General features: G+C 38.9%; 1 protein-coding gene across 6 annotated transcripts in view; it reads right to left on the reverse strand.

The window, feature by feature from the left end:
* BIRC6 (baculoviral IAP repeat containing 6) overlaps positions 1-12,113 on the reverse strand; it is a 176,119-nt gene that overhangs the window by 4,660 nt on the left and 159,346 nt on the right. For all 6 annotated transcript variants that reach the window (XM_063151839.1, XM_063151838.1, XM_063151836.1 and 3 more), the window contains 6 exons: positions 9,991-10,136; positions 9,031-9,141; positions 7,679-7,896; positions 6,834-6,995; positions 5,466-5,543; positions 1,204-1,392 (listed from right to left, as the gene is read on the reverse strand). In XM_063151839.1, coding sequence (XP_063007909.1) covers positions 1,204-1,392; positions 5,466-5,543; positions 6,834-6,995; positions 7,679-7,896; positions 9,031-9,141; positions 9,991-10,136 — 904 coding nt within the window. The remainder of the gene's footprint in view (positions 1-1,203; positions 1,393-5,465; positions 5,544-6,833; positions 6,996-7,678; positions 7,897-9,030; positions 9,142-9,990; positions 10,137-12,113) is intronic.

Genomic DNA, 12,113 nt, shown 5'->3' on the forward strand with positions numbered 1-12,113 from the left:
CATGGTCTTCTACTTATTGAGTAGAACATTTAAAAGGTAATTTTGAACCACCACCAGGTTTTATTTCATTAATTCAACATCCCTACATACACTGCACATCCTTTTTTACCTGCATGTGGATAAAAATATAGTTTCTTATTCCACAAGACACAGTAATTTTAATGAAAAAAGGTTTTGCATTCCAAAGGATGTTTTTTACAATATCAAGGAAGGGATGGGAGATCAGCATCTCAGATGCCACACCCAGCAATGTGCATAATCCTAAAACATTTACGCTTTTTCAACATTTTATTATGCAGACAATTGAAGGCATAGGAGATACTGCCAGGTGGTTCCACGCTTCAACACTGGCAACAGCTGTAGTAGTTCAGAGCAAAATGAGTTTCTCTGGAAATATTCGCTGGTAATACTGTGAGATGACTCATGTTTGACCAAACATTTTGTATTAATATTCACACAGATTCTCTTAGTGCTTCTTCAGCTCCTTTTCCCTTGAACTCTTGTTGTATATGTTCAACCCCTGATATCTAACTCATCTGCTTTTGGGAAAGGAATTGGACTACAGACACTGAGAAGTCCCTAATAATGAAATTCTTCTAAGATGCTACAGGTGAGTTTTAGTCTATCTTCAGGAATGTAAGCAAATTAGGCAATTTGATTGATTACAATAATTTTTTTTAAGACAGCCTGAATGCATGAAGGTTAGCATTGCTTTTAGCAGCATGGAGACAGTTGTTTTCAAAGGCACAGGTTTCTAGTGCAGATGCTTTGTGGCATTTCTTTCAAGGTATTTTTCCAATTTGCATTATCTTGGTTTATCTGAAGTGTTTCTTTGTATTTGCTTGAAATTTATGATCCTTGGGAAAATACTGCCTGTTATTTATGCAGAGTGTGGAGCATGGAGTGCCCTTTGTAGGGCTGACCAACAGGTGTTACAGGCCATGTAAGAGGTTCTGCCCAGTAGTAAGAGTGAGCTGATTGAAACATGTTTTATCCAACTGTGCACCAAGATCCTGTTCAGGTCAGTCCCACTTTGCCTGCATTCCTCTTTCCCAGAAAAGAATCTGTGAAGTTTGGTGCATCCTTGTTCATTTCAGTCTCTTGACTGAAGGTTAAAACAGACATCTCATGCCTTATCTTACCAAATATTTGCATTATTCTTAATGCTCAAAAAAGAGAAATACTGCTTTTCACAAAACCTACCTCCTTGAAACACGGTGATGGATTTCTCATTTGTTCAAGCATTGCCCACTTGACTGTGGCCTGTCGGATATTTCCATCGTATTCCCTGGAGCTCTGGGTACCACTGGGAGTGCCTCGCGATCGCTCGTAACCTGGTTCGTTGAAGTATGGTTCTGCCACCAGTATTAGGGACTGCACAGACACCAACACCTGGTAAGAGAAGAAACCAAATATTCAAATTGTGCTGCCAAAGCATTCTTACAAATATACAAAGCTCCTCTCACTTTACAAGCAAAACCATTTCTATGGCAAAGTACTACCATTTGTGATACAGGCTAGGTGCAAGCAGGAACATCCACGCTTTCAAACCTAAACTGTCACTACACACAAAAACCACCGAGTCCTGTGGCTGTGTATTTAGCTCAAACACTGAGAAAATGACAAATGTAACTTAAAACCCTACAAAGCAAACATACAGATATAAATAAAAGGAAGTATTTAAAGGAAGAGATGCCTGATTGTGCCCCTTTGCAAAAGAAAGTGTATTTGTCAGCTTCTCAATCAACAATTTTGATTTTTTCCCCTATGGCTGAGCTTGCTAATTCCTGTAATTCTGAACTAGATGGGAAAAAACCAAAGGAGGTAAAATGCCACATGAACCACTGAAATCCTCATCTACATCATCTCCCATTTTTTCTTTTAAATGAATGTTCATAGCCCTTTAGTTTCAGATTTTACAAACAATAATGTGTCATATATCAATAAAACAAAACCTCAGTATATTTTTAAGATAAGGGAAAAAATGTTTTCAATACTATATGAACAAAGCACCAACTATTCAGTAATTCAGAAATAACAACTTTCCTGCTTTCTATTTTACTATCCAGCACGTGTGAATAGATGTTTACGTATATTCAAGGCAATTAACTATTTACTCAGCCATTCCGAACAAACCCCAAAGAATTAAACAGATACATAAGGCTCTTAGGTATCCAAATGTAGATGTACTGCATATTCATGATTTGAAGGCTTGCTAGTTTTTCCAGTATTAAAGTTTATCCCTGTCAATTTGCTTTTTTTACTAAATGAAGGGCAAGGTTTTCTTATGTACTTAGGACCAAGTTCACCAGCAACAATTTTAGGGATTTCAGTTCTGTGACACAAACTTCCAGAACTGTGAAGAATTCAACCAAGGTGATCGAAACACTTATGTTTCCTCATTTAGTGAAAAGCTGATGATATGTTACAGACCTAGGAATGGCATTTCCAGCACTGGGCATACTTAGGTGCAGATACCCAGATGTCAGGGCAGCTGTTTCTGGAACTGACTCTCCTCCCAGTCTAGGTACAACTTAGAGCTTTAAAACATCCCCTAATTTGTGAATTTGGATGTGGAAGACAAGAGCTCTCCTTTTTCTTGGTGGATGCAGAATGTACAGCTCACATCAGACAGATGCCATGTCAGCAGCAATCCAAACTCTGACTCTTTTGCAGGCAGTGCCCTGACATCCACAGCTGCGCTCTGTGCTCAGGTGTGGCATTCTTCTGGAGTTTCTCCTGTAGCAAAGGGGGCACACGAGTGTCCCAGCTTTCCATCTTCTCTGTGATGGTTCCTCATTCCACAGACACAATGCCAGATCAGTAACTCCTATCAAAGCAGCAGTCCAAGAGCCAGCTGAATGACACAGGCTACCCTCACTCCCACCAGCACCTCACAGGAACACAGCCTCACTCCTTTAGATGCCATGGCACTTTGCCCTTGTGTGGTGGCTGTGCTTTCATTACAGCACAGACTGGCAGTCTAGGGCAGCCAAGTCTTTATCCTGGACTGGACAGGCAGCTGTGCAGCGGGAGAGATGAACCAGCCTCCCTTGTTGGGTTGAGAGGGAAAATAAACCAGGTTTTTCTGTTTCTCAGGCAGGTGCTCCAGGTAGCTGCTGGTACCATATGCACCATCATCACAGTCTCCTGTACCCTGCCCAGCACTCAACTAGAAGCAGCTACAGTTATTTAGTGGTAAACCTTAAGACATAGGTAAATGTATTAAGATGTACAGAATGCATCTCACACATCAAGCAAATGGCCACATAGCTACCAAAAAGGCAGAATATTAATGTGCATGTGCTAAGTCATGGCAGAGTGACTTCAGGGCCAAGGCTTTGGGTATGAAAGGTGATCTCTGTGGCCTTTACATGTCTCTGGAAGAACAGGCTTTTGCTTTTCAAAAATGTTCTATTTTGGATATTTATATCTTTTTAAAGTAGCTATGGTAGAGAAATGTCACACGGCAGCATTTTACTTCCTGGGCCTGAATAAGCAGTCAATACTTTCAATTATAACTGTAATGAATGAGAAACTATACACCAATCTTCCAGTTTTGCTGGATAATAAAAACTAATTTCTTAAGTATTTTGGGTGGTCTGACGATAGTTCAATCTCTGAGCCAGAAAAAACATGTAGTGCTTAATTCTTTCCAAGCAATTCATTTAGTCCTACAGCTGTTTTCTATTTAATAGTTGTAAAGTGTTTTTCTCCCAATATGGTAGGGATGGGACTTTTTCCAACAGTTTTCTTACTATTCTCAAAATGAAACACTGAAAGAAAGTTTTAAATTATAAACTTCTATGCTGTATGTGATTTCTAACTATCAAATCTAACATTTTAATGTAAGAAAAAGGACTTTGGTGAAAATAAGACTTCCTAAATACTTGTACCTTTCTACACTGATTTTACACTTCAAGTCTGAAATTGCAGTTCATCTCTTGATTAAGAATTTGGATCTTGGGAGACTTGCACTCATTAAGGATACCTATCCCAACATGATCCTCTCTCTAGCTGATCTTGAAGCTGAGTGGGAGATTTGCCTGGAAATTCCCTTGATTGTCCTGCCTGTCAAAGATGGGAGCTAATGGCTTTGCAGTGGTACAAGCTGGCTCCCTCAGCTCCCCTGGACTCATGGGGATTGGTTCCATGGACATGTGTGTCCAAGCAGCTTCAATACTGTTCCTCTACTGTGGGTAATTCCTCATTCTCACCAACCTCCCTAGTGAGGGCTCAGGGACAAGGCAAAGCAATTCTTACCCCTAAGAGTGAGGCAGAGGTGATTTCTGCCTTTTCCATGCCCTTGCCAATAGGTTTCCTTCCCCTCTGAGCTGGAGAGCCTAAGGAAAATGTGTTCTTTTGCTGCTACCATACTTATGAAAAGCTTTTCATGTTTGTCTTCTTAACCCTCAACATTTTCAGTGCCATCTGAGCTTTAGTTTCCCTAATTTCTCTCCTGAATGTTTGGTCAATATCCTTTTATTTTGCACAAGTAGCCACCCCCTCCTTCCACCTTTGCTTGCTTTTCTTTGCAGCTGAGCTTAGGCAAGAGCTCTTGTTTACCCATGCTGGCCCTCTGCCTCGCTCGCCTGACTTCCACACACTGGAACAGACCTTCTTGAACTGATAAAGCAGGAGACTGATAAATCTGCTCTCCAAGGCCAAATCCTGAACAAGCTGAAATCTGTTCTGCTGAAGGCAGGAATTCTATTATGCTGAAGCTGTGCAGTCTTCTAGGATTTGGAACAGAAATTGTACCTTGTGCTACATAATAATTACTCCAAACTCGGAATAAATTCAGTAACTGCCATAGGAAAGAAGCCATTGCAAGCTTTACTTTTACTTAATGTCTTTGCTTGTGACTCAGTGCATGTCTGGGAAATAAGGCTGAAAATTATAAGGACTGCATGCCCTAATAAATTCTGCTTTAATGTAACACTAATTGTTATTGAACACAGCATAGCTGCACTTGCATTCCCTTAATCTTTTTTCCTCTACTCAGCTCACCTGCACACTTAGGAGGAGGAAGGCTACAGTCTGCACTGTGTACTTCACTTTCTCATCTCTCAGTGTGGAGCCTCTTTTGTCTTCACCATAAAAAGTTTGTGATAAATCCATGAGATTGTCATTTCCTAGTAAATTTTTTTTTAATTTTTGAAAATAAAATAAACTATTTGGAATCATCTGGGCAGAGCTAGTGCAGGAATAAGCTGCACACATGAACAGCTGCTCTTCAAGATCAGACCAACAGAAATACTCATTAGAAAGAACATTCTGAAGAACCTGTCTCCTCAGCAGTGTTCCTTTCCAAGAGTTCCAAGTACATTTTCTGGACTTTTGTCTTATTTATGCTTATTTGAATATTAGTCTGGTTTAAACGGTCTAGAAAAGGAATCTTTAGGACTAAGAGACAACTTACTACTCCTAAATGACATTTAGAAGAGAAAGAAGAAATTGCTCACCTGCAAAAAACTTGATGTTTGGGGATTCCATTTCTCTTCTGGTCTCCCATGCCATGTGTTAAGTATGCTTAAGCACACCTGAAAAAGTGACATTATTAATACCACAGACAAATATGATGACGAAATTGTTCTGCATGGACAGAATGTTGGCATTACATTAATTTTTTTTACAAACTTTTTTACAACAGCATTTTAAAAAACAAATTTGTTTCCTATCACAGAATCAATGAGGTTGGAAAAGACCTCAGGGATCATTGAGTCCAATCTGTGATGGAACAAGACCATGTCAACCAGACCAGGGCACTGAGTGCCAGGTCCAGTCTTTGCTTTAAACACCTCCAGGGGTGGTCAGTGACTCCACCACCTTTCCTGGGCAGCCCAATCCCATGTCTAAACATCCTTTCTGTGGGCAAATTCCTCCTAATGTCCAACCGAAGACTCTCCTAGTACAGCTTAAGACCATGAGACTATTTTGAAAGGAAAACATAAAAATAATGCAGATAACAAGAACAGCATGCTAATAAATAAACAAGACAAGGCAGATTGCTTTTCCTCACAGGAAACCTATGGATTCTAGTGGCTCCAAAAAAAAAGAATTATGAATATTATCCAATTCTCTACCTTCTGCTTTAAATACTGTTATAAAACCTGTAATTGTGTGTTTTGAAGACAATCATTCTGCTTAAGCATGTAAAAGGTAGTTTCTGTCTCACATTCTATCAAGAAATTTGAATTATTCCTTAACTTTTGTGACCGATCTGAATGTCAGGGAAGTTTATGGTGTTCTTGAATCTTATTGTGAAATAGAAAAATCCAGGACAGGTAAAACAAAGAGACAAAATGAACAGAAGAAACTTAGAGGCAAGTATTTTCCAAGACTTAAAACTAGACAAAGAAAAACGGAGATAAAGTCTCCACTAGGAATTATATTCTGTGTCCACATTAATAGAAAACAAATGGAGAAGAAGAGACAAGGCACTCAGCAAACCTTCAGCTGCAGCTGATATGAAGCATACTCCATACCCATGGAAAGGGTATTTCAGCTAGCCAAAACAGATTTCTGACTGGTTCATTTAGCAGAAAATGTTGGAAAAGAACATTTTTCTCAGTCAAAAGTACTTGCTTTTTTGGTCCAATCCAACTCATAAAGGCTGGATCTCCAAAAATCTGCAAGACTATTTAGAAAGGAGGTAATTCCCACTTGGAACTGGCAAATCCCTCTTCATATCATTCTGAAGACTGGTATTAACCACAGAGCTTCCTCCTGTACATTGGGAATGGCTGATCCATAATTCAATCACAAAAGGAAATAACTTTCATCAGTTTCATTTCCTTTTTACATCTAACACAGGATCCCAGCTGACTTACCTTGCCATCATTGTAGAGGTTTGGATTAAATCTCACGCTGTGGCCTCCGGTTGTTTCCAGATTGACAAGTGGAGGGGAATTTGGATAGTCTTGTGGGAAATACACATCAAATTCAAAGCAACCATTTGCGTATGGGGTGTCTGCAGGACCAGTAATGAGAACCTACCAGCGTTAAAAAGAGAGAAAGAAAAAAAAAAGAATTTAAAATTCCCACCCTTGTATTTATCTATCACACAGTCGAGATTTTTAAAGTTATATGAAGCATTTTATTTCCACCTGCTGTGTAGCAGGAATTATTATTAGATCTCATAATCACACACAGGCTGTTGGTCTGTTCATTCTGATACTGTGGGTAAGCAAAGCCCTCTGTGAACACTCATTTCTCCAGATTCCAAATGGAAAGCAAGACAGAAGGAGCTGAAAACTCTTTCCTATTGGATGCTATTAACAGAATGTTTTTTCCAAAACAGAGGTCCAGGGGCACTCAGTGTACTTCTCCATACCTACTGCCTGCAACTTCAATGGTCACATGCGAAGATATGTTTGGACCATAATGGAGCAACAGCACTAAACTTTTCCCTTTTGAATAGCTGAAAAAGAATGAATCCTGTTCTGTGAAGACTCCTTGGCCAACAGAGCACTCCTGGAGCAGATGGGCTCTCCCTGTCCCTGCCAAGCTGCTGAGAAATCAGACTCAGACTCAAATGCTACCACTTACATTAATGCCTGGACAGCAATTAAAGTGGATGTGAAATATTTCTGGTTTTCCCTAAGATTTCAGGCACCTTCCTGAACACTTCTCTGCCAAGCTGAAGAGAGAACTAAACCCAGCTTTGCTTCCTTACCTTCATTATGTCGAGCCTCTCCTCGTCACAGCGCACGAAGACGCTGGATGAGGAGGAGAGCGGCAGGGAGGTGGACAGAGTCACGGCCTCCTGCGCCAGACGCCGGGCCCTGGCTGCGCTGTTGGCGTCGCTCGCGTTCTTCACCTGAGACATGTAGTGGTAGTTTACTTTAAATACCAGCTTGCCATCGTCATCTTCGGAAACCATTTCAAATGTATCTGGAAGAGAAGAGAATTTTAATGCGTCGGGAAAGGAGGGAAGTTTGTAGAGGATTAGTCTTGGATAAAGATTATGAGCATTAAAATTAAAAAAAGGAAAATTTAATTTGCATCACAGTAAATCAGAAAACACTTTTTTTTTTTTTTTTTGCATTAACAGTGATCACAGAAACCAAAGCATTAACAGTGCTGGGCTGAAACAATTTCTGCAGCTAATTTACAAACTCTCATATGCAACTTGTCAAATATACACCACTCCCAATCTGGAAAGCTACCAGCTATTCCCAACCAGGAACATGATGATACTGACAAATACATAACAATGCTAATAATGGAACCCTTGTGAAGCCAAGTGCCAGTGGTATTTACTTGTGTGCTGGTGGCAATGTTATTGAGGAACCATGAAAAACTACACTAGAGCTGGTTTTCTTTAATCACTTGCTACACAAAATCTGCAGCACAGCTGCCAGAGGGAAAAGCTCTCAAACTTTCTAAACACTTCCTACAAACCTTCATAGCTCCTATTCTTGGCATACGCTCCACAAGCATTTGCGAGGAAAACCTCTTGCAAATACAACAGCAAAGAAATGTGACTGCAAATGCTGTCACTGCAACGCAAAAAATACTCAGTGAGAATGTTTTTGCAATAGTTTTATAGCTCCTTTTTGGATAAGATACTATTAGTTCTTTATGAATGTTTTTGGTAACACATTCCTTTTATGACTGAAGTAAGGACCAATTCCCATCACATTTTCCAAATGCAATACATTGCACTATATAGATATATAAATAAATATATAAAGCTCATAGATGAGCTTTAAAAAAATCAAGCATTTCAATCTAATTTGAGATCATTACTGTAATGAAAATATGAACACCATCACATCACTGAATTCATCTGGTCCCTTGAATTACCTTAATACATGCTTAAAACATTTCTCATTAGTTCAAAGACTGCATGAGTTGGTAAGCTGGAAACACAGATGTACAATTTTCCTCATGTGAAAATTATCAGTGGTCACATATGCGAGACTGTTGTTAATTTTTAAAATAATAAAGGATTCTGTTCAATAGAACACACAGTTCTTCAGTGTCTGCTTTCTAAAACACACACGTTCACACTTCTCAACCTACCAAACTGGAGTTTCTTCATGACAGCCACATACTTCTCTTCAAGGGATCGTAAAACAGACAAAGGCTTGGGTTTCACAGCAGCCTTTTTGGAGTATTCAGCCATCTTCTTTTCTGTAGTGTAAAATAAAATGTGATTATTTGTAATTAGCTATGTAATTCCAAGAAAAGCACAGCAAGTGTTGCCATTTTATGGTTACACTCTTTCATAGAGACATCTCAAAACTGGGCATCACTTAGGGTATACAAATCTCTTTCTCACTACTGTATGCCATTATCTGAGCAGCTTGGAGTAAATAAAGATCATAATCTCAGCTTAGAAATAAGTCATGACTGCTGCTGCTTCTTTGAATATTCTTTTGTTGTTTCTTTTAATTTATTTTTTTTTAATTTCAAATAGGAAGTATGACATATGCTTGTGTGGATGGCTATTCCCACATGCATTAATGGACTCTCCAAAATCAGGAGCTCATTATACATACCTTTATAAAATCCACTCCCCTGATTCAGCTACTTAATCTTTAGTTTATATTACTAGACAACCAGATGGTCTTTTGAGGTTCAACCCATGTTTCAGATTTTAGTTCTGCATTCATCTACTTCATAGTTAATCCAATTAAGAAGATTTAGTTTCAACAGAAAAGTTTTATAACTAAAGGTCCTGTATGTTGTTTTCTTCCAAGAAAAATAATAATAAAAAAGGTGCTACATAATTGTGCTGAAAGCTGTTAGGTGTCCTCTAATTTACTTGAATTATTCTGTTTCCTTCATCAAAACACTTAAAACTTCAACAAGGTTCCAACCACTTTTGAAAATGCAGTCAGCAGTTGGGGACAGGAGCGAAGCGTTTTGCCTTGCCTTTAAGCTGAGTTATAAGTTATGTAAGTATAAGTAAAGCCATATAAGTAAATGGCTGCACAACAGACAAACAGCAGCAGCGCTTATAGGAGTGTGTGTGTTCACCTTGGTTTGCTTGGCGCAGGCTGGTGGTGGCAGCATAAACGATCTCTGCGGTCTTTTGGATGTCTGGCACCAGCAGGGTCAGTCCCTCTGGCTCCTGATCAGAGCTGTCTGGTTTTACTCCTGCTTTAGCCTTGTCTTTTTTAGACCTGCATGGGGCAAAGAAATAGGATATAACATGAGAGAGTATCTTTCAACCAGACATACAGTATCCAGTGCATCTGTCAACAGGGAAAAATACCAAAGGTAATGGATTGAGACTAAACCAAGCCTTCTGAAATGGAATGTGTCTCCGTACCTTCAGGTTCGTCACTGAATGAAGCAACCAGCAGTTCCAACACTGAACATGCTGCCTTCATTTGACAAACAGAGGTACAGCTGGTATGAGCAGTGAAAAGCCAGCAACTGCAGTACAGCAGTTTCTGCTTCAACATTTCAGGCCTACCCTTCAGGCTGACCTGATGTCTGCACACCTTCACGCAGGATTAGAAAACCTTACAAAATCAATCTAACAAAGATCATGTAATGAATATGCATTTCATCCTTGCAGATCCTTGTGCAAAACTAAGTCCTAAATAGGTGACAAAATGCTCCTTCCTGTTACACAATACACTAGCAATTACTGAAAATACACTAATGATGAAACTCTAGGAAACCTCCAGTAAAAATTCACAGCATGTAGATGAACATCAACCCAGGCACCACAGGACTGCGGGTCAAATACAAATTTTGTCTCTGCAGTTCTCTTCTGGGCTACAGAAATGTAGAGCTTTTATTTCAGTAAGGAGTTTAATGTAACATAATTTTAAGAGCCTTAAAATATAAAAAGCATCTAGGTTACATTGGATGTTTATGATCTGCAAATCAAAACATCAATTTAAACATGCACCGCATTTTCAAATAAATGTGCACAACACTGTTGTTTGATAGAAGCTAGCTGCACAGTAATCATACATTTAAATCTTTAGATTGTGACAATGCAGTCCTTACCAGCACAGATAGTCAACTGCTGAAATGAGGACAAGGGTATTTGATACTAATGTAACCTAAATGTGAGTATTTAAAAGCTTCTGTGTTTTGAGAGCTAACATAAATTTAAACTGTCATCCCTCAAAACTTGGAAGATTTCAATGCTAACAGCTCCCAAATTATTTTACAACAATTTCTACTCATTTTTGTTTCAACAGCACTTGCTCGTTTTGATACCCAAACAAGTTCAACAGCCAAGATGAAGTGGTTTGCTCTTTCTCACTAGCAAACCAAGAAACTATCCACATGAGTAAAACCAGAAATTCAATGTTTTGATATAGCAAACATATTTTACCAACTAAAACCTTTCTGTGTTTTAATCTAGACTGAAATTGTGCATAATGAATGACTCTCTAAACTATTCAGCAGAGGTGATTACAGTAGTAGTGAATATGGTCTCTGAACTGTACCTAATCAAATGAGAATATCCCTAGAGAGCATTAATAACAAAATACATTACTGTAGCACGGTCCATTTTCCCTGTTCCAGATTTAATCCAAAAGGATGTTAGCCCATGGCAGACTTCAAGCTATTCTGAGCTTTCAGATACTCAAAGTTAGGAGGAATTGGAGGCATCACAGCCAGCCCCAGGTTGCATTTGAAGAACATTGTATGACAAAAAAGCAGCAGCTGCATCTCTCATTCATACTTTCCAATCCTTATTATTGCATTTTTCCTTGTAGAAAGCTAGGCCAATATTTTTAAAATGACATACTAAGCACCTTCAGCAATACATATTCAAACCTACTAAACCTCAGTGATAACCTGTTTTAACATCATGCACATGCTAGCAGCTACCAGTCCCTAGAAAGGTATACAGATTTAGATCTGCCTGGTATTGATGCAGAAGCCTTAAGCTATTTGCTACAAAACCCTTGGAGAAATTCTGGCTGAAGTAAAATGTCAGTGGGCATTATGCAAGAGAAAGATGTGTGAAAAGCAATAAACATGTGCTTAGTGAAGGTACTAAAAGTATAATTAATTCTTATAAATCCATTTTCAAAACAGTGCTCTTGTGGCTCTTCTGTTGTCCACTTGCTTTTACAATTTGGAACATTTGTTTGGTTTTCCTCCTTCTATTTGGTCTTAGAATCAAA

Source organism: Melospiza melodia, chromosome 3, assembly GCF_035770615.1.
Source record: "Melospiza melodia melodia isolate bMelMel2 chromosome 3, bMelMel2.pri, whole genome shotgun sequence".
NCBI lineage: Eukaryota > Metazoa > Chordata > Aves > Passeriformes > Passerellidae > Melospiza > Melospiza melodia.